At 43.0% G+C, this 25,060-nt stretch overlaps 2 protein-coding genes across 2 annotated transcripts in view; both read right to left on the minus strand.

Annotated features, from left to right (window-relative positions):
* The window catches only part of RNF157 (ring finger protein 157), a 79,301-nt gene extending 54,343 nt beyond the window's left edge, over positions 1–24,958 (minus strand). Inside the window, exons 1-2 of the mRNA XM_040244564.1 lie at positions 24,834–24,958; positions 4,820–4,938 (exon numbers count right to left, since the gene is read on the minus strand). Of these exons, the coding sequence (XP_040100498.1) occupies positions 4,820–4,938; positions 24,834–24,921 (207 nt within the window). The 5' untranslated portion in view covers positions 24,922–24,958. The remainder of the gene's footprint in view (positions 1–4,819; positions 4,939–24,833) is intronic.
* Positions 11,395–11,879, minus strand: LOC120866779 (ATP synthase subunit g, mitochondrial-like). The gene has a single exon (XM_040244657.1). It carries the CDS (start codon positions 11,806–11,808, stop codon positions 11,557–11,559), a length of 252 nt encoding a protein of 83 aa, XP_040100591.1. The 5' UTR covers positions 11,809–11,879; the 3' UTR covers positions 11,395–11,556.
* Positions 24,959–25,060: the final 102 nt, after the last annotated feature.

The raw sequence follows: 25,060 nt of genomic DNA on the forward strand, positions 1-25,060 counted from the left end.
TCTGATCATTCAGAAGATGACAGGAAATACGACAAGTCCCAGAAGCCAGGAAGTCTATGGCCTTTATAACCTAATCTAACCATGTATTTCAACATATTGTGTCCCCATCTCTTTGGAAAGAGGAGCCGTTCCCGCCTGGGGCTGCTGGATGGCTTTATAAGGCTGTTCTCTTTCCTCTGCAACCCAACGCCCGTCTCCCGACACTGAGATATGTTAGCAGAGAGTAGAGGTCAGCTCTGGAGAACTCAAGTGACCAGTCAGCCTTCAGTCGCTGGGCCTTCCCCTAAACAAGCTGACATGCGGTAACAGCAGGCGGCCAAGGTCAGGTCAGCTGGTGGAATTACACACCAAATACAAACTCTCTCAAGAGACACTCGTGAGAACATGTCACGGGCATGCTGGCTACTCTCTTCACATTTCACAAACTGCCCTCGAGGATCTACTCAGACTCACATACAAGATGTGGGCAGGGGTCCTGAGTACCCCCAACCTGACCATCAGGAAAGGGCAGGGGACCCCAGGCTCTGGAACTGGACTGCTCGGTTCAAGTCCTGAGTCAATCACTTCCAGGCTTTGCAATCTTTGCTTCAATTCCTTGTATCTCTTGCTTTTCATCCATCAAATCAGGACCTTCCTTATTAAGGTGTGAGGATGTAACCGAGCAGGACCCTGTGGGGCCCTCCCTGGACAGGCCTTCCCCCATATCCTCTGCTTCAGCTCCTCTCTGAAGCACCTAGATAATAGTATTTGATGAAAATTTCCTGAGTTGTTTTGCAGATCTGAAAAAAACTCCCACCAAATGGAAGAACTACTTGATGACCAGGAGCACAGAGCCCCAGGCCTCCTGGAGCCTGAGGACTGATAAAGTGAACCCCTGTGACACCCCCTGCTCCCTCCTTATCAGCCAGAGAACCGTGCACAAGGCGATCACATACCTCGCAACACCGCCCACCCCTGCCTCGCCTGCCATTTCAAAGTGCTGTGCTGAAACTCTTTGGAGAGTTGAAGCTTTTTACAGCATGAGCCACCCATTTCCTTGCATGGTCCTGCAATAAACCTTTCTCTGCTCCAAACTCTGACGTTTCAGTTCGGCCTCACTGTGCATCGCCCTTGAACTTGCATCAACAAGAACACAAAGAGTCAATGCATACAGAGAACTTGGAACAACTGGGCCTGGCAAATGGTAAGTGTTCACTAAATGTTAGCTATTATTAACTAAGAAAGGGAAAAAGCAAAGGGAAACATGTTGCATTCTCTACTTCCACCTCCCTTTCTGAAGTGACTCCGATTTGCTTTCTTAACATAAAGGATGATATCCTTTGAAAACATTTGCTCTGTGCAATATGAAGCATGTTTAACGATTAGTCCACAAAAACAACAACAAAAAGGCCAATGTTGATGCTTCTTTGGGAGAAAGCCTGCAAGTGAAGGTCAAGGCTGCTGTCCGGGGCTCCTGGAAGAGTTCGGTCATTCACGGGCTCACAGAAGTGTAAACAAGACGGTTACCCTTTGGGGAGGTTTGTCGGCCAGCATAAACCTCAAAATGAGCCTAAAGAAGTGTTCCCTTGTTTTAAAATCACCTTTATGGCCTGAAAAAGTTTTTTTTTAAAAACCTACACTTAAAAAAAGTATATAAACTATTCTGACACCAGAGGAAAGAAAAAAGGGAGGAAGAAACAGATGCAAATGGCCAAGTCCCTGTGAGAAGAAAGGGTATTTTTCAAGCATGAGCCCACTTCCAGGAAGTAAGGGAGTTCTTATCTGGCTCAAGCAGAAAAAAAGATCATTCCACTCTAAAGGCTAAGGTAACAGTAGAAACATCAGACAGTAGACATTTGATAAGTATGAGTTGTCATAATTGACCGTGAAGCAGAAAGTACTTGGTATTTTGAAAGTACTGTTCAACTAAGAATTGGTTTCCGAGGTGGCACAGTGAAAAATCCATCTACCAATGCAGGAGATGCAAGTTTGATCCCTGAGTGGGGAACGTCCCCTGGAGAAGGAAATGGCTTCCCACTCCAGTATTCTTGCCTGGAAAATTCCATGGACAGAGGAGCCTGGGCGGGGCGGGGTGCGGCAGGCTATAGTTCATGGGATCGCAAAGAATTGGACATGACTGAGCACACAGCACCGGGTTGTGGTGGAGGGATTGTCACTCCAGATAGAAAGGTGTTGTGAGTCGCTCAGTTGTTTCTGACTCTTTGTGACCCCATGTACTACAGCCCCCCTAAGCTTTTCTGCCTATGGAATTTTCCAGGAAAGACTACTGGACTGGGTTGCCATTCCCGTCTCCAGGAAATCGAACTCGGGTCTCCTGTATCGCAGACAGATTCTTTACCTTCTGAGCCATCAGCAAAGCCCAGATGGAAAGGAAGAAAACAATAAAAACCATCAACAACAACCAAAATGCTTTTTAATTAAAGCTCCAGATGGAAAATCGTCATCAGATTAACCTTCCTAAAGACCAAAAAATGAATGATTTCTCTGGGGCACTCATCTGCCTGAAACACTTCAGTATTTCCCGAGCCTGTGGGAGAGGGTGGAGCACATCTTGGGGGAACGGAGCCCCCACCTACCTTTCCAACCTTGCTTCTCCACCAGGAAAAGGGCCACTGCCAGACTGGCTTCCTTATTTGTTCCAGAGGAGGAACAAACCATGCTCATTTCAGCTTTGTGTCCCCAGAGCCTCCACAGTGCCTGGCACACGGCAGTTTCTCAGTAAATGGTTGCTGATTCGACAGAAATGTGAATGCGTTCACGCCTGTGCCCTGCGCCTCCCTCCCCGGAAGCCCCTTGCCTACCCGCCTCACGAAGACTCAGCCATCCTCCAAGGCCTCCTCCTCAAAACCAGAACCAAAGCACCGGCCCTTGCGATTCCCCTCCACCACTCTCTATACCTACAGAATCCCAGCCCTTTCAGACCTTGACTGCTATTGAAGTATCTCTTATTCCTGTGTTTGGCCTGCCCCACTAAAACAGGAGTTTCTGGAGAACGGCAGGATATTGTGAAGCAAAGAGAAGCAGTGGAAAGGTTACTGATCTGCAGCTAGGCAGATCTAGTTATGTGGCTTTGGGAAAAATTTTCTGAAAGCATTGTGAACAGGGCCTGGAACACAGTGTGCACTTCATAAAGGCTACCGGGCTTCCCGGGTGGCTCAGCGGTAAAGAATTCGCCTGCATTGCAGGAGACGTGGGTTCAGCCCCTGGGTTGGGAGGATCCTCTGGACAAGGAAATAGAAACCCCCTCCGGTATTCTGGCCTGGAAAATCCCATGGACAGAGGAGCCTGGCGGGCTACAGTCCATGTGGTCACAAAAGAGTTGGACACAACTTAGCAACTAAAGAACAACAACAAAAGCTCGGAATCTCAGTTCTCTCACTTACAAAATAATACTGATAATAAATTCTCTGACAGGTAGGGTTTTTTTTTTTTAATATAGTTTTGTTTTTATTTATTTATTTATTGGCCTTGCCATGTGTCATGTGGGATCTTAGTACTCAGATTAGGGACTGAACTCTGGTCCCTGCACTGGAAGTCTGGAGTCTTAACCACTGGATCACCAGGGAAGTCCTAAAGTGGGTCTTCATGAAAATTAGAAATAATGTCTGAAAAGTCTCTAGGGCCTTCCTTAGCACAAAGTGGCCAATCAGTAGCCACATGGCAGCTATTTTTGCAAAGCTTCATGCTGGGTGCAGAGAAAATGCCCCATAAATACTTATGGAATGAGTTGAATGAATGGAGAGAGAGACAGTCTGATATCAACTCAGATATCGAGGGGAAACTTGTCAGTCATTCATTCAACAGATCTTTATGAAAGGCTTATCACAATGTCCCAGGCTTTGTTCTGGGTACTAGGTTTCGACAGTAGCAGAGCCCCCTTGCCCTGGGAAATGGACATTCTGATGTAAAAGGCAGATAAGAGAGGGGACAAGGCAACGGAAGCTTATGTGGTGTTAGGAAGAACTGATGCTTTCAAACTGTGGTGCTGGAGAAGACCCTTGGGAGTCCCTCGGACTGCAAGGAGATCAAACCAGTCGATCCCAAAGGAATTCAACCCTGAATATTCATTGGAAGGACTGATGCTGAAGCTCCATTACTTTGGCCACCTGATGCAAAGAGCTGACTCACTGGAAAAGACCCTGATGCTGGGAAAGATTGAAGGCAGGAGGAGAAGGGGGTGGAAGAGGATGAGATGGTTAGACAGCATCACTGACTCAACAGACATGAATCTGAGCAAACTCTGGAAGATAGTAAAAGATAGGGAAGCCTGGCATGCTGCAGTCCATGGGGTTGCAAAGAGTTAGACATGATTTATCGGCCGAAAAACAACAATGTGGTATTAGTTGCTATGCTGCTACTGCTACTGCTAAGTCGCTTCAGTTGTGTCTGACTCTGTGCAACCCCACAGACGATAGCCCAACAGGCTTCCCCATCCCTGGGATTCTCCAGGCAAGAACACTGGAGTGGGTTGCCATTTCCTTCTCCAATTGAAGAGGAATGAAAAGCAAGGTGAGGACAAGCTAGGGACTGGGTAAGGAAAGTCTGCAGAGGCGGTGTTTAGGCAGAGCTTCAGAGGGGCAGATCCTAGGAGAGCTGGGTTCTGTGAGCCATCCTCACCCTCAGGCAGACTGGGTACTTTTCCATGGGGCAGCCTCTGGTGCCAGGAGACCCTGCTCTACCAAAGAGGCTGCAGTCTGGCTCCTGTCAACTCAGACCAAGCCACAGACGCTGCTGAACCAGCAATTACAAACTTATTTTGACAAGACCATTTGACTCAGCCACTTAGCCCCGAGTGGAAGTAAACGGATGATAATCATACCGCCACTGGTCTGTTCCCCAGAAAGTTCAGATCGCTGTTTTCTCCGAACAAGTAGCCTTCGGGGTGAGTTGAATCAAACTTCTCTCCTCCCATAATGAAGTGGCTGGCAAAATAGCTTCCTAGAGGGCGAGAGACAGAAACCAGTCAAACTAAGCCAAGTGAACAAGCCGATTCAGGGGGAAAGAAAAAGAAGGTTAACCCTTCAACAAACAATTAGAGCCATGTCTAACCCTAGGAAAATTTTCTTCTCTTGATTGGGGATAATGGCACAAAATACGCAAAATCCTAGCAGTGAGATATCAAATATAAAACAGATCACTGTTTCCCTTTTGACATTCTTTTTTTCCGGCTGTACTTCACGTGGTGTTTCTCTAGTTATGGTGACTGAGGGCCTCTCTTGTGGTGGCCTGCTGGCTCAGTGGTCTCAGCACATGGGCTTAGTTGCCCTGTGGCATGTGGGATCTTCCCAGACTAGGGATTGAATCCCCCCTTAATCCCCCTGTCCCCTGCATTGGCAGTCAGATCCTTAACCACCAGATCACCGGGGAAGTCCCTTTTGACATTCTTAATTGAATCTTTACCATGATCTGCCTATCACACCAAGAAGCAAAAGACCAGAAGGCCCCACAATGCACATTAATGTATATATATATATATGTATTTTGTTCCTGAATTTTTTCCCTTACACTTGAAATGGTTATTCCTTATTCTGCATGTACTCATGAATCTTAACTGCAGGTATCAGCATGCACGCACGCACATACGTTCCTTTGCCCAGACTTTCCATACACTGGCTCGTACCCAAACACAGTCGTCTCAGCATTTCCCTGCCAATTCTGTGTATACCTCCATCACCCTCCACAATGAAGGGTCCTTGTGTTTCACATTTGCTTCAACATGACGGTTTAATAGGAAAATACAAATTAAGTAATACTGCCCCAGGCTTTACCAATCAACTACCACACAGACTCTTGCCTGGAAAATTCCATGGACAGAGGAGCCTGGCAGGCTGGAGTCCACTGGGTCTCAAAAAGTCAGATACAACTAAGCGACTGAGCACTCACATACCACACAGATTATATTGCTTAACTGGACAAGTTTAGTGATTTTGAAAGACACAGACACGCATATACACCCTAGTCCCAAATTCATTAGCAGTCTTCACGGCCAAGGTTACAGGGACATCAGTCAGGCCCCACCTTGACCAGCCAGGAGGCAGGAATATTTTCAACTCTACACTAACCAGAAGCAATCTGCAGGCAGGGTCAGGATCTCCAACTGCCTTATTGAGACAGATGGAGGAAGCGAGCCAAGACACGATGGCACTAAGTAACCAAGGGAGGCTTAGGTAACACTGCCCATTCCATCTGGGAACACTTTCCAAATCTGATTAAATGCATGCTTCTCACAAACTGGATCAACAACAGGTCCTACCGCATAGCACAGGGAACTGTGTTCAATATTCTGTGATAAACCACAATGGAAAAGAGTATAAAAAAGAATGTATATATACAAACAGAATCATTTAGCTGTACAGCAGAAATTAACACATTGTAAATCAACTATATGCCAAAAAAAAAACCCCAAACAGTAACAACAACAACAAACCCCAAATGCTTCTTAGCTTACATTTCTATCATGTAATTCTCCCATAAATGTAAACTGTTCAAAAGTGAGTGACTCGGCCATATCATATTCCATCAATGCTCTCATATACCCCAGTTCTTGGATTAATACAAAGAACTTACGAATCAGCAAAAAGTCTTCTTTATGTGTTATATGGCTAGGATAAATGTTTCAATTTTTTAGGTTTACAGAAAACTCTAAAAAATGAGATTCAGCACTTTCAGCCTGTGAAGAAGCCGCAGCAACAAAGGCAGAGAAGAAAGTTCTAACAGGAAAACTGAATCAAACATTCATTTTTTTGGATTTTCTACACATGGAGTTGCTTTGGTCTAGAAACACATTAAACAAAACAACATGGATAAAATCCCTTGCCACAAAGTGAGGCAATTCTTTAATTAACCAGCAAGCAGGAAAGCATTATTTGAGAGTCGTTGTTATTATTTTAATTCCTAAGTCGTGTCTGACTCTTTGGGACCCCAGGGACCATAGCCTGCCAGGCTCCTCTGTCCATTGGATTTTCCAGGCAAGAATATTGGAGTGGGTTGCTATTTCCTTCTCCAGGGAATCTTCCTGACCCAGGGACTGAACCCGCATCTTTGGCATTAGCAGGCCGATTCTTTTACCACTGAGCCACCTGGAAAGCCCCTTGTTTGAGGGTAAAAGCAGCTGAAACCAAAGCAATCAAGGAGGAACCCTTGAAAGTTACCCATCAACATGAAAACACACAGGGGCAGCCATCTGCAGTGATACACAGCGCAATTCATCATTTAGGAGCTTAGTTATAAATTATTTATGTCTAGCACTTACTAGCCCTATTTTCCACATGCATAATTTATAGAGAAGGAGGTGCCTAGCTGTCACAAACAGAAGCACCCATCTCAAAGAATTTGTCATTTACTGTCAAACATTAGGAAAATACATTTTCTACACATTAGACATTATACATTTACTATACATTAGGTGAAATTAGGAAAGATGTTTACATTAATGGGTGGCTTGCCCAGATCATGAATAAAGAATGGAGAGAAGCAGGTTCAGTGTCTGGAGTGGTACAGGCTGAGTTCAATCTGGGACACGCTGAGTTTCCAGGACCTGGGAGCCATCAGGTGAGGGACGTGGGGACAATGAAATCAATGGATAATCAGCTTACACATGGTAGTGATTGATTCTAGCAAGAGAAGAGCACTAATGGCTTCAGGGTTAAAGCATTAAAGATGGCAGGTTTGTACTGGAAATGCCCTTTTGGGGACAGCCATGATAATAAATGAAATTACCCAGAAAGTAGCGTGTAGCGCTAACTGTAGCCTTGTCTGGCATTTTATTTTTTTAACTTTTAACTTTTTATTTTTAAATAAATCTATTCAGCTGCACAGGGTCTTGGTTGAGGCATGTGAACTCTTAGTTGCCGAATATGGGATCTAGTTTCCTGATCAGGGATCATACTTGGGACCCCTGGAATAGAAGCTTGCTGTCTTAGCCACTGGACCACCAGGGAAGTCTCTATTTTATGACTATTTAAAAGAAAAAAAAATTTTTTTGGCTGCACTGCACAACATGTGGGATCTTAGTTCCCCAACCAGGGATCAAACCCACATCCTCTGCATTGGAAACTGAGTCTTAACCACTGGAGTGCCAGGGAAATCCAGCCTTGATGGCATTAAAGATCAAGAGCACAGATATACAAAGACCTAAAAGTAAGGTCAATAATCCACAGGTGAAAAGGAGGATTCTTTTCATTTTGAGAGAAGTGTCAACGCCACACTGATCTCCCTGCCACACTTAAAATACGAATGCCTCATCAGATAAAAGAAAAACGTTCTGTTTGCCGAGGCTGCCCAGAGGCAGGGATCAGGGCGCAGTGACCTAGACGGTGTGGCCACATCAACAGATGGGAACACCAAACACACCAACAGTCCCTGAAAAAAAGTGCCTGGTGGACAGTTTGTGCACATTTCTGCTTCTTAGTGAGAACTGTGCACTAAGATCAGAAATGGTACGGAAAAAGAACTACACTGGAACATTTCTTTGCCGATTTGTGGGTAGGAAACAACACACATGACTAGTAGATTACCTACAAGTTTTTCATTATTAATTGGCTATAATTTTTATTTAGAGTTTTTGTTTTACTTTGTAGGCCACCTATGTAGCATGTGGGATCTTAGTTCCCTGACCAGGGATCAAACCTGCAGTCCTCGCATAGAAAGTATGGAATCCTAATCACTGAACCTCCAGGGAAGTCCCATAGTTGGCTATAACTTATTAACCAAATCATAATTGGGATTCTTTGCAGGCTTTAAGAAGATACATCTTGGGACGTCCCTGGTCCAAGGGTTAAGAAGCCACCTGCCAATGTAGAGGATGTTGGTTTGATCGCTGGTCAGGGAAGATTCCACATACGCCAAGGAAGAGCGAAGCCCAGGAGCCACAACTGCTGAGCTCCAGAGCCCAGAGCCCATGTTTCGCAGCAAGAGAAGTCAGTGTACCGAAACATAGAGAGTGGCCCCAGCTCACCACAACTAGAGAAAAGCCCTCGCAAAGCAATGAAGACCCAGTGCAGCCAACAATAAACTCAATTAAAAAAAATCTAAACCTTATTTTTAAAAAGACATATCTTGTGGTAATCATTTTGCAAGATACATCTAGATCTGATTATCATGTTGTGACCCTTAAACTTACAGAATGTTATCAATGATATCAGTAGAACTGGAAAAAAGAAGCCACATCATACACAAAAATTATATACTTTTTAAGAAAAGTTTTTATTGAAATATAGTTGATTTACAATGGTGTGTTAGTTTCAGGAGTATAGCAAAGTGACTCGTTTACAGATATACTTTTCCATTACAAGTTATTACAAGATACTGAGTATACAGAGTATAACTGCTTGTGCTATACAGTCGGTCCTTGTTGGTATCCATCTCACATATAGTAGTGTAGACATTTTAATCCTAAACTCCTAATTTATCACTCACCCCCCAAATGGTATTTGAAACATAAGGTGTGTGTGGGAGGGAAAGGGGGAGTCAGTGATTAACGGGTATAGTTTCAGTTTTGCAAGAAGAAAAAGTTCTAGAGATTTTAACACTAATGAACTGTTAACACTTGAAAATGGTTAAGGTGGTTAAGTTTAATGTTATGTATTTTTAACCACAATAAAAATAAAATATCAAGGGGGAAAACCCCATAAGGTATGGCCCAGAATGATCAGTACTAGTACAATTCAGGTTTTTTTTTTTTTTTGAGTATTAGAGAAAAAAAAAGGCATCCAGATTTTTAAAAATTACTTACAAGGGAAGAAAATTACACTAGTACTGTTCTTCCAGATCAGCACTGTTCAGTAATAATATACCATGACAGGACTTCCCTGAAGATTCAGTGGTTGACTCTGGTCTTCCACTGTAGAGTCAAGGGTTCAGTCTCTGGTCAGGGAACTAAGATCTCACATGTCTTGAAGCGTGACCAAAGAAAAGCAAGCCGCATATGTAATTTTAAATTACCTAAGAGCCATATTTTTTTAAGTAAAAATAATCACAATTAATTTGAATATATTTTATTTAACCCAATGTTGGATATTCTAATAACCCAATATATCTAAAATATTACTTCAACATGTAATCAATATAAAAATATTTTCAGGTGCTAGTCACATTCTTTTTTCAACTATCTGCTAGGAAGAATACAGCTATTTGTTACTCACCATGTGAAAAAGAAATATCTTGAAATTAACAATCTTAAATAGTTTACCCAATGAACTACACTACTGGGGTATATTCCTAACATCATAAGGAAAGTAAATGTTGCTCAGGGGATTCCAGAATTTATGTCTGCCCTAATGCGATATTCTGACATTTGCCACCAAACCACTGTGAACTATTACATCACACAATAAAGGGCAGTTGACACTTCTCATTTTCTTCAATTCTGTATTTAATGGATACCCTAAATGTTAACAAACAAAAACTCTTAATTTGGGGGGACTTCCCTGGTGGTCCAGTGGTTCTGCCTGCCCGTGCAGGGGACACAGGTTCAATCCCTGGTCTGGGAAGATTCCACACACCTCATAGCAAGTACTGAGCCCACGTGCCTAGAACCGGTGCTCTGTAACAACCCACTGCGGTGAGAAGCCTGCGCACCCTCATGAAGAGAGCCCCTGCTGGCGGCAACGAGAGGAAGCTTGTGCACTGCAGTGAAGACCCAGAGCAGCCAAAACCAAAATTAATTAACTTAAAAAAGATAATGATTCTCTTCCCAAACAAACAACAAAAAACAGTTTGCAGCCTTCTAGGTTTTCCTATACATATATAAGCACATTCAAGTTTTCAGTTTTGCTTTACTTTGTTTTTTAACCTACTTAAAATATTACTCATATTGATCTGCATGTAGCTTTTTTTCTCTAATGTAATATTGGCATCTTTCCATGTCTGTACTTATGGACTTATGGACTGACTTCATTGTTCTTTTTTTTTTTTCCCCTGGCCCACTCCAATTAGCTTACAAAATCTTAGTTCCTTGACCAGGGGATTGAACCCAGACCAGGCCAGGTCCTAACCACTGAACCACCGGGGAATTCCCAACCTCATTGTTCTTAATGACTATATAATAACAACCTCTTTTTGAAGGCTTACTCTATATACTAGTGCTATAGTAACAAATATTACATATTCCTTACAACCGTATAAGATGGGTGTCAATTTTTTTTTTTTCTTATTTTACCAAAGAGGAATTGAATGCCCAGAGAGGTTAAGGACTTTGTCCAAGGTCACACAGTTAAGAAGCAGCAGTGCCATGCCCCAAATCCAGCTATTTTTATTCCCGAGCCTGTGTGTGCTCTTAACCATTATACTGTAATCCCATTGAGTGTCCAGATTGAATTAACTGTTTCCCTCCTGATAAATGCTCCCTACTCTTTCTAGTTTATGTTGCTTGCTTGCCTGTTTTTTTTTTTTTTCCTGACACATTGTCTTATTTTATTCAAATAGCAGTCTGCTCACACATGGTCCAAGAACACTTGAATAATAAAGCAAATATAATCACATGTTAAAAATTGGTCTTCAAACATCATAGCCAATGATGCCACGCTTGCCTATGATCTCGCTAACATAAAACCACATTCACACCTCAGTGGCCACCAAACCATTCAGCAGAGCTTCCTTAACAGTGAGCTGTTTGAAGCTACCGGTTTTAGCACTGTTGATAATTTTTTTCAAGCTCTGAATTGCTATAGGGATCTCAGCAGGGGCTGGAGGAACCAGCTCAGCCTTGGCATAGTAACAAAACGTGGCCAATTGAGGCTTCGAGTAAGTCACAGCAGCGTTGACCAGTGCCGGGGCCTCCTCCGCGAGGTTACGGACAAACTGGGCCATGGTCCTAGGATGGACAGCCTGTCACAGACTGGTTTATTTTATTGTTTTTACATCTGGAATTTGTCCTTGTGAACTGTGTGAGATAAGGGTTTAATTTTTTTTTTCCAAATAGGAAACATCACTAACATAATTTCTCGACTATTCCATCTCCCCCACTAATTATTTCACTTTCTTGTTTATTTATTTATGGTTGTGCTGGGTCTTCGTTGCTGCGGGGCTTTCTCCAGCTGCGGCGAGTGGGGCTCCCCTCTACTTGCGGTGCCTGGGCCTCGCATTGCGGCGGCTTCTCCTGCCGCTCAGTCAGGCTCTAGGACGTCTGTGCTTAACTGTGGTTCCTGAGCTCTAGAGCACAGGCTCACAAGTTGTGGCCCTTGGGCTCCTCCACTAATTGAAATTTGATTTTTATCATGCTATATATATATATCTAGATCTGGGTCCTATTCTATTCTGAACAAGTACAATATAGGGTTTTTTGGGGGGTGGCGCGCCCCGGGGTCTCAGCTGTGGTGTGCAGGACCTTTCAGTTGTGGCATGGGAACCCTTAGTTGCAGCATATGGGATCTGGTTCCCTGACCTGGGATCAAACCCGGGGCCCCTGCATTGGAAGTGTGGTTGTCTTAGCCACTAGACCACCAGGGAAGTCCCACAATACGGTTTTAACAACTGTAGCTTCACAGTATATACAGCAAGGCACAGTTGGTGTACCCAAACCTTCCCACGTTCTCAAGTCCTCAACCTTGACCTTTCTACCTGTTTTTCTTCTACTTTGTGGAGCTCCTTAAAAACCCTTTAGTTACCAAAGTTTCAATACCTTCAACTTCCCCATATTTGTATTCATATTTTCTTCCCGTCTCAAGAAGATATTCCTATTTTCCCCATCGCAAGTTCGATTTTTTCACCTAGGTTCTCATTCCCAACTAACTCTACCTCCTCCAGACCTCATCAGCAACCATCCTTCTTACTCAAGATTTCTATTCCTCATTCTCCACTGGCTTTTTGTTTGCCTCTACAAACATATTCTCTCCCTGACTTAGAAAGCAAATGCCTCAAGACCCAACCACCCATCCATCCATCCATCCACGCACTCATCCACCCACCAGCCCATCCATCCATCCATCCTCTGTCTGCTCCCACCCCCACATCCAACAACCCCTCCGATCTTTACAGCAGTTTCTACCAGTGCGCTGAAACTCTTCTCTGGAACCAGGCCAACCAGGCCAACTGTCTTTTCTCACACTTCATTCACCTTATGAATGCTCAGAAGACTTCAATGCTAATTTGTCTTTTTTAGCATTTCTTTCTTTATTTGACTGCTCTGGGCCTTAGATGTGGTACGTAGAGGGCTTCCTCCAGCTGTGGTGAGCAGGAGCTACTTTCTCGTTGCGGTGAGGGGGCTTTGCACCGTGGTGGACTCTCCTGTCGTACAGCACGGCTCTAGAGCTTGAGGGCTTCAGGAGCTGCAGCCCTTGGGCTCAGTGGTTGCAGCTCACTGGCTCTACAGCACGAGCTCACCAGTTGTGGTGTGCGGGCTTAGTTGCCCTGAAGCATGTGCAACCTTCCCCGACCAGGGCTCAAACCCGTGTGCCCCGCACTGGCCAACGGATTCTTAACCACAGGACCACCAGGGAGGTTCTCAAGCTCGTCTCTTTATTTTATTCAACTGGCATAAAACACTCGGTATTGCCTTTTTTCATATTTATTGATGCATTTGGCTGTACTGGGGATTAGATGCAGCATTTGGGATCTTCCATCTTTGCTGCATGTGGGATCTAGTTCCCTGACCAGGGATGGAACCCGAGCCCCCTGCATTGGGAGCTCAGAGTCTTAACCACTGGACTACCAGGGAAGTCTCTTGACTGTTACTTTTAAAAACAGTTTTTACTGAGGTATAATATACACAGCATAAAATTCATCCATGCTACAATTCAATGATTTTGGCAACTATCACCACAATCCAGTTGAAAACATCACCACCACAAAATGCTCCCTCGTGTCCATTTACAACTAATTCCCACTCCCACCCCCAGCCTTAAGCAAACCCTGCTCTGCTTTCTATTTCTTTGTATTTGTGTTTCTAGTCCATACAAATGGACACATACAATAATACATCATCTTGTATCTGGCTACTTTCACTTACCACAATGTTTTTGGGGTTAATCTGCATTGTGTAGCATATATCAATAGCTGTTTTCTTTAAATTGCTGAATAGTATCGTAATGTATGAATACACCTTATTTTGTTAATCCATTCACCAGTTGATGGACATTTGGATTACTTTCAGTTTTTTGATCATTATGAGCAATGCTGTTATGAACAACTGAACACATGGTGCTGTGTGTACCTATGTCTTCATTTTTTTTTAATAGATTTACTCGTTGGAAAAGACCTTGCTGCTGGGAAAGATTGAAGGCAGGAGGAGAAGGGGACGACAGAGGATGAGATGGCTGGATGCCATTATTGTCTCAATGGCCATGAGTTTGAGCAAGCTCTGGGAGATGGTGAAGGACAGGGAAGCCCTGGTGTGCTGCAGTCCATGGGGTCGCAAAGAATTGGACACGACTGAGCCAGTGAACAGCAACAGGAGTGCAACTGCTAGACCATAAGGTAAGTTTATGTTTAACTTTTTAAGACACTCTCACACTCTTTTCCAAATTGGCCATTACCATTTTGCATTCCCATCCGTAAGGTACAAGGATCCCAATTTCTCTGCATTCTCACCAACACATGATGTTGTCTTTTCTCCTGTTGCTTTCCTAGCAGTGGTTTTAATTGTACTTCCCTAATAACTACTGATGCTGACCATCTTTCCATGTGTTTATTGGCTATTCCTATATCTTCTTTGGTGAAATGTCTATTCAACTCTTTTGTCCATTTTTAAATTGAGTTGTTGTCTTAATATTGAGTTGTAAGAGTTGTCAAAATATTCTGGATGTAAATCCTCTATGTGTTTTGCAAATATTTTTATTCAGAAGGTGGCTTGTATTTCATCTCCTTAATGTTTGAAGTAAAAGCATTTTTAATTTGGAAGAAATCCAATTTATCAGTTTTTTCCCCTATGGATTTAGCTTTTAGCATTGTATCAAAGAACTCTGCCTAATCTGAAACAAATACATAGCTTCTCCTATGTCTTCTTTTAGGGGTTTTTTAGTTCTAACTCTTGAATCTAAGTCCATTTTTTAAAATTTTTTGCCCCATTACAGAGTATATGGGATCCTCAACCAGGGTTTGAACTCTTGCCCCCTGCATTGGAAGGCAGTCTTAACCATGGGGACACCAGGGAAGTCCTCTTTGCTGTCATTTAGTCACTAAGACATGTCCAACTTTTTTTGTGACCCCATGGACTGTAGCTCACCAGGCTTCTCTGTCCATGGAATTTCCCAGATAAGAACATAGGAGAGGGTTGCCATTTCCTTCTCCAGGGGATCTTCCTGACCCAAGGATAGACCTGAGTCTCCTGCACTGGCAGGCAGATTCTTTACATCTGGGCCACCAGGGAAGCCCCAGGGAAGTCCTAGGTCCCTTTTAAAAACAGCTTTATCGAGAGATAATTCACATACCATACAGTTCATCTATTTAAAACATACAGTTCGATGGTTTTTTAGTATATTCACAAGTTATGCAACTATTCATCATTATCTAATTTTAGAACATTTTCATAATCCCAGAAAGAAACCCTGTTAGCAATCACTTCTCATCTCCCCCTCCCCCAGCCACTGGCAGTCACTAATCTCCTTTCTGTCTCTATGGATTTGCCTCTTCTGGACATGTCATATAAATGGGATTATACAATATATGCCCTTTTGCCTCTGGCTTCTTTCACTTCAGGTTAGTGACTTTCAGGTTTCAGCTAAGCTATAGCACATATCAATACGTCATTCCTTTTTATTGACAAACAACACTCCACTGCACGGATTTACCACATTTTATCAGTTGTTCCAGTCACCAGTTGTTGAACATTAGGGTTATTCCCACCTCTTAGCTACTATGACTAATGCTGCTATGAACATTCATCTACATGTTTTGGTATGGAATATTTTAATTTTCATTTTTCTCGGGCATACATACACACACATACACCCCTAGGACTGTAATTGCTGAGTTATAAAGTAATAAAGCATTTGAGGAGCTGTCAAATTGTTTTCCATAGCAGCTGTACCTTTTTACATTCCCATCAATAGTGGACCAGATTTCAGTTTCTCCACATTCTCACCAACTCCTACTATTTGTTTTTAAAAATTATTGCCATCCTAGTGGCTGTGAAGTGGCAATCTAACTGCAGTTTTGATTTGCATTCCACTAAAGGAAAAAGCAAGAGAGTTCCAGAAAAACATCTATTTCTGCTTTATTGACTATGTCAAAGCCTTTGACTGTGTGGATCACAATAAACTGTGGAAAATTCTGAAAGAGATGGGAATACCAGACCACCTGACCTGCCTCTGAGAAACCTATATGCAGGTCAGGAAGCAACAGTTAGAACTGGACATGGAACAACAGACTGGTTCCAAATAGGAAAAGGAGTACATCAAGGCTGTATATTGTCACCCTGCTTATTTAACTTCTATGCAGAGTACATCATGAGAAACGCTGGACTGGAAGAAACACAAACTGGAATCAAGATTGCCGGGAGGAATATCAATAACCTCAGATATGCAGATGACACCACCCTTATGGCAGAAAGTGAAGAGGAACTAAAAAGCCTCTTGATGAAAGTGAAAGAGGAAAGGAAAAAAGTTGGCTTAAAGCTCAACATTCAGAAAATGAAGATCATGGCATCCGGTCCCATCACTTCATGGGAAATAGATGGGGAAATAGTGGAAACAGTGTCAGACTTTATTTTTTTGGGCTCCAAAATCACTGCAGATGGTGACTGCAGCCATGAAATTAAAAGACGCTTACTCCTTGGAAGAAAAGTTATGACCAAGCTAGATAGTATATTCAAAAGCAGAGACATTACTTTGCCAACAAAGGTCCATCTAGTCAAGGCTATGGTTTTTCCAGTAGTCATGTATGGATGTGAGAGTTGGACTGTGAAGAAGGCTGAGCGCCGAAGAATTGATGCGTTTGAACTGTGGTGTTGGAGAAGACTCTTGAGAGTCCCTTGGACTGCAAGGAGATCTAACCAGTCCATTCTGAAGGAGATCAGCCCTGGGATTTCTTTGGAAGGAATGATGCTAAAGCTGAAGCTCCAGTACTTTGGCCACCTCATGCGAAGAGTTGACTCACTGGAAAAGACTCTGATGCTGGGAGAGATTGGGGGCAGGAGGAGAAGGGGACGACAGAGGATGAGATGGCTGGATGGCATCACGGACTCGATGGACATGAGTCTGAGTGAACTCCGGGAGATGGTGATGGACAGGGAGGCCTGGCGTGCTGCGATTCATGGGGTCGAAAAGAGTCGGACACGACTGAGTGACTGAACTGAACTGAATAAATATAAGGATTTATTTCTGTCTTGAATTCTACTGATCTATATGCTTCTAGCTGTACCAACACCACACCGTGTCTTGATGTAATGTTTGAAATTGGGTAATGAAAATCTTCCAAGTTTGTTCTTCCTTCTCAAAATTGTTAAGGATATTCTATATCCTTTGCTTGTCCACAGGTATTTTAGAACTGGCTGGCCAGTTTCTTCAAAAAAGTCTGTTGGGATTGTGACAGAGAATGTAGTCAATTTTCAGATCAATTGGGAGACCACTGGCATCTCAACTGAGTTTTCCAATTCATGAACATGAAATGTCTATTTATATAGACCTCTTTAAACTAATCTTTGGTTAGAGCATTAATCTTGATAACATTTTAGAATTTTCAGTGTACAAATCACACACATGTTAAATTTATGCCTGAAAATCACTATATTCTTTTTGCTGCTATTGGGAATGGAACGGTTTTCTTAATTTCATTTTCAGATTATTTGTTGTTGTTTAGCCACTCAGTAGTGTCCAACTCTTTTGCAAACCCATGGAACCCGCCAGGCTCCTCTGTCCATGGGATTTTCCAGGCAGGATTACTGGAGTGGGTTGCCATTTCCTCCTCCAGGGGATCTTCCTGACCCAGGGATTGAACCCAGGTCTCCAAGTCCTCTGCATTGCAGGTGGACTCTTTACCACTGAGCCACTGAGGAACCCCTTCAGATAATTACTTGTATATAAAAGCACAATTGATTTTCTCGTGTTTATATGATCTTTTATCTACAACCTGACTCATTTATTAGTTCTAGTAAGCTTTTTTTGTGGAATCCTGAGTATTTTCTATACATAGGATCATGTCATCTGTGAATACAGTTTCACTTTTTTCTTTACAATCTGGTTGCCTTAAAATTTCTTTTTTATGTGTTTCTTCGTTTGACCTTATTGTTAGAATCTCCAATCCAGTTAGAATCTTCAGTCAATACTGAACGGCAAAAGCAGACATCCTCGTCTTGACCCTGATCTTAGCAGGAATGAAATCTGTGTCTCACCATTAATTATACTGGTAGCTCTGAGTATCTCATAGATACCCTACATCAGATTGAAGAAGCACCTTTCTATTCCAAGTTTGTTGAATGTTTTTTATCTTGGAAAGATATTGGATATGTTAAGCAGTAGTGATCCAAGGTACTGGAGATCATGTAGTTTTTATTCTTTATTCTACTAATATGGTATATTAACAACAATTGATTTTTCAGATATTAAACCAATCTTGCATCCCTGATATAAATTTCACCTGATCATGGTATATTTTATATTCTTATTTATCTCCTTATGACTGCATTTACATTTGATACTATATGATAAGCACTGAAATTTTGGAAGGAGTGTAATTCTTAAATAATGATTTTTAAAGACTGTAATTTTTAGACATTTAAAAATATAATTTCCCAGCACAGGCACTCTTTCAGAAATTAAAAACTTGAGCCAAAGTTTTGTGCCTATCTAGCACAAATAATTTGATAAAATAAGAAGCTACTGGGAATTTCCTGGTGGTCCAGTGGCTGGGACGCCATACTTTCACTACCACAGGTTTGATCCATGGTTGGGGAATTAAGATCCTGAAAAGTCGTGCAGCACAGCCAAAAAAAAGAATCACTATGATTGTTAATTTTTATGTCAACTTGGCTAGGGCTATGGTGGTCAGTTGTTTGTCCAAACACCAATGTAGATGTTGCTGTGAAGGTATTTTGTAGATGTAATTAACCTTTATCATTAGTTGACTTTAAGTACAAGAGATTAACCTGGATAATGTGGGTGGGCTTCATCCAATCAGTTGAAGGCTTTAAAAGCCAAAACTGAGGTTTCCCAAAGGAAAAGGAATTCCACTGTAAGACTTACATACATATGTATGGCTGAGTCCCTTTGCTGTTCACCTGAAACTACCACAACATTGTTAACTGGCTATACCCCAACGCAAAAATAAAAAGTTTAAAGTATGGGGAAAAAAAACAAAAAAACACAGAAATCCTGCCTGTGTTTCTCATCTGGCAGCCTGTCCTACAGATTTCAGACTGACAAATACAACATCAATTCCTGAGAATCCAGCTTGCTGGCCAGCCCTACAGACTTGCCAGCCTCACAATAATGGAGGCCAATTATATGTGTACCTTTCCTATCGGTTCTCTTTGGAGAACCCTGGTGATACAACCACCATAGAACCTGTATTGAATCCTCCCTTCTGTGACCCACATCATGAACTACAAAGTTGATTTGAGGGCTTCTATCCTGATGCTTGCCATTAGGCATCAAAATCCCAGGATCAGAATCTATACAGTATCACACAGCACAGTACATCACTGCCTGATAACGTGCGTTGACAGTAATAAACAGAATGAGAAAAGAGTTGCTAAGGAACAAAAGAACACAGCCACTATCGTATAAGGAAATCAAAGGCCCTCAATCATAAGACACAGTCGAAAAGTGAAAGAAATCAGTCTGCTCTCAATGAAGTAAGGTACAAATAAAGCAAAAATACTGGAGGTTTCCAAAATAGAATTACCACCTTTTAAGTGTTCAAAAATAATACCAGCATTTGAACTCTTGATCTTTATGACTCCATCATTAAATAGAACAACCATTAGCTTTATTATGGTATTAAATGTATTTACTAAAAATTTTAGAAACCTACTTTATTATTTTTTTTTTTACCATTTTAAAATATTTTTTTATGTGTGGACTATTTTTAAAGTATTTATTGAATTTGTTACAACATTGTTTCTGTTTTATGTTTTGTTTTTTTCGACCTCAAGGCATGTGGGATCCCAGCTCCCTGACCATGGATCAAACCTGTACCCCCTTCATTAGAAGGCTAAGTCTTAAACTTGGGACTACCAGGAAGGTCCCAAGAGACCTACTTAATTTTGGTTAATGCATCAGTCAAAATTTGCCAAAACCAAATAATTCTTTATTCTGCAGTAAGTTTCCCTGGCGGCTCAGTGGTAAAGAATTCACCTGCCAATGCAGGAGACGAGGGTTCAATCTCTGGGTTGGGAAGGACCCCGGAGAAGGAAATGGCAACCCACTCCATATTCTTGCCTGGGAGATCCCATGGACAGAGGAGCCTGGCTGGCTACAGTCCACGGGGTTGCTAAAGAGTCAGACATGACTTACCAACTAAACAACAACAAAGCTAAGAGAAACTTTTATAACTGTACAACCAGCAAAGACTTAGTACCCATGCTTCAGAAACTGCTCTTGCCCTAGGACAGACCCACTTGACAAGCATATGTGTACTCCAATACAACAAAAAATTTGGAGAATGATGATGTTAGCTGTCCAAGACTCTGATTACCATTGTGAATTTTATTTACTTTTTAAAAAATTATTTATTTATCTGGCTGCATCAGGCCTCAGATGCAGCATGCAGGGTCTTTGTCCCCTCATGTGGGATCTCTACTTGCAGCGCTCAGTAGCTTCGGTGTTTGGGTGTGGGTTTAGTTGCCCCGGGGCATGTGGGATCTTAGTTTCCAGGGATCTAATCCCCTGCATTGCAAGGCATGTTCTTAACCACTGGACCACTAGGGAAGTTTCACCATTTTTAATTTTACTTTATGTTTTTAACTTTTTATTTTGTATTGAAGTATAGCCAATTAACAATGTTGTGAATAGTTTCAGGTGAACAGCGAAGGGACTCAGCCATACACATACATGTAACCATTCTCCCCCAAACTCCCCTTCCATCCACGCTGCCAAGTGACATCGAGCAGAATTCCATGTGCTATAGAGTAGGTCCCTGTTGGTTATCCATTTTAAATACAGCCATGTATACGTGTCCATCCCAAACCCCCTAACTATTCCTTCCCCATCTTAAATTTTTATAATAAGTTTCCCTCTTAACACCTGAGCAAAATGAATTACTCCTATTTTCCAATTTGCTCAAATATGTAAGAGGGAAATGAACTAGATTCAGCAGGTACTGAATTAAAGTGAATGTCTTTATGGTATGCTATTTCTTCCTGGACAGAGGAAAACAGAACCAATGACCCTTATCAGTATGGAGACACCTTTCAAAAGTTGGGCCTGCGCGTATAAAAACAACACCTCAGCAAAACTATACCTTTGCTGAACAAATGATCATGGGCTTTGAAAGAAACAAAGATCTCAGAGGAGGATTTAAAAGCACAGAATGGCTTCTAAGTCAAAAATTACAAAGGCACAACCCTGTGCCTTTTAGCACTGTGCAGAACAGTGCTGAAAACAGCTTTCTATGCTAATGTAGAAACAGTCTACAGCAACAAATTCCCATCATACTTCCTGTTATTTAAATGATTAATATTTGTGTATTTATTAACAAAGCTAAAAACTGCCTGAGAACATATGCATAACATTAGTCATTGCTGCACCGTTTGTAATAGTAAAAGGTTGGGGCGGGAAGACACTTCCAAATGTTCACCAGTAGCAGACTGCGTGAAAAACTAATAGCACGTACACACCAAGGAATGTTATTTTATTTTTTAATAAAATAATTATTTTTTTAGTTGTTTTATTTTTTAAAAGAACAACAATAACAGCAACAACAACAACAAAAAACCCTAAAATGGAGATAACAGAAAAAGACCTCCAATATCTTTGAAAGTAAAAAAAACAAAACAAAACATGGTGCAGAGCAGTCTAAGTAGTTACACTTGTATTTACACAAGAAACTCTGGAAGAATTCCAGAAAGTGGTTACGTAGGTATGGGCGGCATATGAGGAGGAACTAGGTGGATGAATAGGCATTGTGAGAACTAGACTCTCACTGTATGCCTTCTCATTCTTTTCAACTTTGAACTATGTGACTCTATGACTAATTCAAAAAAATAATTAATTCTAAACAATTTTAGGCTATTTTATTTTCACCTATCTCTAGTAAAGAACAAAAAAAAAGCTATAAACACAAGTGCCAACATGAAATCAGCTGTTCTCAATATCTTTTAAATGTTTCCAGGTCAACATGCATACAAAATTAAGGGGTTCCTTTAAAAATACAAAAAGCAGAAAAACCAATTTCTGCTGGGCACTGTGACCATCATTACAGAGACAGATGACCTTGTGCTTGCTGTGGAGTTCTAGACTTCCTGGTGAGCCAGAGGGCAGTCCCAGCTCAGCCAGGTTGGTCACCTGGAGAAAGCTGATTCTGCTGTTTGCTTTGTTCCACTCTCAGAACCAAAGATAGGGAGACCTCAAGATCAACCCAGTCTGATCCTTCAACAGGGAGACAGGCCTCTGAGTTTTGTACCAATACTGATACAGAATAGCCTCCATTCCACAAATCAAGGATGAGTTCAAAATCCAATTCCTTAAGAAAGGCAGAGGCTGATGGTTTAGTAAGAAGAGCACTAACTTGCTGGGTAACCTTGGCCTTTACCAACCCACTTCTCTGAGTCTCCATTTTCTTACCCGCCAAATGAATGGATCAGGGGCCAGATTCTCTCCAAGGTTCCTTTGGGGCTCAAATACTATAATCCAGGGACTGCCCTGATGGTCCAGCAGTTAAGACTCTAAGCTTCCAATGCAGGGGGCATCAGTCCGATTTCTGGTAGGGACTCTGTATGCTGCACTGCCCGGCCAAAAAAAAACAAAAAATATTATAATCCAATAATCAGGTAAATTTAAAGATCACACAAGGGACTTGCATCTGCCTTGCAACGCAGGGGACGAAGATTCGATCCCTGGTCAGGGAACCAAGATCCCACATGCCATGGAACAACTAAGCCTCTGTGCTGTAACTACTGAACCCTCGAGCCACAACTAGAGAGAGTCCTAGAGAGAGTCAGTTCTCTGCAGAGAAAGATCCCCGTGTGCCGAAATGAGGCGACACAGCCAAATAAATAAAACAATAATAATGATAAAGATCACGTGAAAGATAGCAGATGCCTCTAGACTAGCGCATATACGCCAAGTACACAAATTTTTAAGTACATAGAGGTCTGCTGACTGGGACATGAATGTTCTGATTCCTATTTTCTGTGTTTTACGTTCAACATACAAAATTTGGCCCACTTGCTACAAAGATTTCTCTCACGCAAAAGCTCTGATTAAAAAATGGGTTACCATTAGCTGAAACTTTCAAAAAAGACTGGTAGAGCAGAGATGATGATTTAAGACTATAAGTATGGAGGGTGATGGTTAGGGAAAGTTTCAGTTTGGTCCATTACCCTTCTATTATCATCATCCAAGATCCACAGTTGCATCAATATCCTTTGGGGACTTTGATCGACCTATGCTTATTCTGATAAGTGAAGGATGGATGAATACTCTTCTGAGGCAGTGAACTCCACTGCAAACTCCAAGTTCAGCAAAACACGCTCCATATGCGAATCAATAAAAGCTAAGTGATTTCAGAAAAGTCCACAAATAATTGTGTATATTTTTGTCGACTAAAAAGCAAAATGCATGCCTCCTTCAGCACTGGGTTCATACAGTCGTAATTAGCCAGAGCTTTATTAAAACACTAATGATGCCTCCCTTGATCTCAGACTATACTAAAGCAGTTCAAAAGCATATTCATGTCTGCAACGTTTCATTCTTTGGCACAAAAGCAGTGTGCCACACAGCCTGGCAGACACACTGCAGGGTGCAGCTTCATTGTCTGGTCCCAGCTTTCACCTGGCACAAACTGGATCGACTGCTGAGAAACCAGCTCATCTCATTAGCATGTCTTTATTCTACTGCTGTAATTCTGACATCTCTCCAAGATCATGAAAACCCTCATCAGGTCCAAAGCCGAAGGGAAGATGGTAGCCATGGGTCCCCAGAAGTCTTGAGAAAAGTATTGAAAAACAAAGAGCCAGGAGTTAGGGTCTTGCGCTAGCAGTTTCCAATTGGCTGGTGCCCAATCCACTTGTAAGCCTCTCTGTGCTGTCAAAATTCTCCACTTCCAATATTTATGCTACAAGCCAGAGGCTGGAGACATTTATCGTTTTAATGATTCTGAAAACAAACATAATACTTCTAGATATTATCAATACCTGTGCCCTATCCCAGGGCTATTCTCATTCCAAATGCCAGGCTTGCCACTACTCTGGCAAAGCGACAACCCGAATGACTCTGATTCATTTCCGTTAAACTCCTTTCTTCTGACAGCCTCTTGAAAAAGCACCGGCAACAGCAAACGCATTTTCGGCCGCCATCCTCCAGCAGCAACCCCCCCAACCCCGCAACCAGGAGAACCTAATTCAAACCTGTGCCTCCCTCTCCGGAGGCCACCAGGGCCAGCACCTAGCACAGGTGCCCGCTTCGGATGCCAACCCGTTCCACCTCACCCTCAGCTCCTGAGGGGGCCCGGGCACCGGGCGGGAAGGAAGGGACCCGGCCTGCGCCGTGGACACCCCGCCCCTCGGAGCCGCAGTCTCCCGAGCGCACGTCTTCGTCACAGGACCCGATGGCGCGCAGGCCGCTCCCAGACCCGGCGACCCCCGCCGAGGGCCCTAAAGCAGCCCCTCCCAGACCTGGTCCAACACCTCCCGCCCTCCGAGATGGCTCTGCAGCGCCGTCGGCCTCTGGGTCCCCTGGGCCCCCGGGGAACCCCCCGCGCGGGGGCATCGCGACCTCCTCGCAGCCCCGGGTCGCGCTCACCGGACTTGGGCGGGTAGCGGTACACGGAATTGGACGGGATGTCCACCTCCTCCACGCCCGCGTGCTGCCGGCTGGTCAGGGCCCCCATGGCCGCTGCGCCCGCGCCGCCCTGGGCGCCTCACCGCGGCGGCCGCTCGCCCCGCGTCCGGTGCGGGGGTCGGCTGCGCGCCGCGGCCCGCTCCTGCCTCGGCGCTGCGGCTTCGGCGGCGGGGAGCCCCGGGCGCGCC

This window comes from Oryx dammah, unplaced genomic scaffold (genome assembly GCF_014754425.2).
Source record: "Oryx dammah isolate SB20612 unplaced genomic scaffold, SCBI_Odam_1.1 HiC_scaffold_8, whole genome shotgun sequence".
NCBI lineage: Eukaryota > Metazoa > Chordata > Mammalia > Artiodactyla > Bovidae > Oryx > Oryx dammah.

Excerpts from the sequence above, each read along its gene's own strand:
- LOC120866779 (XM_040244657.1), bottom strand. The coding sequence starts at position 11,808 with ATGGCCCAGTTTGTCCGTAACCTCGCGGAGGAGGCCCCGGCACTGGTC.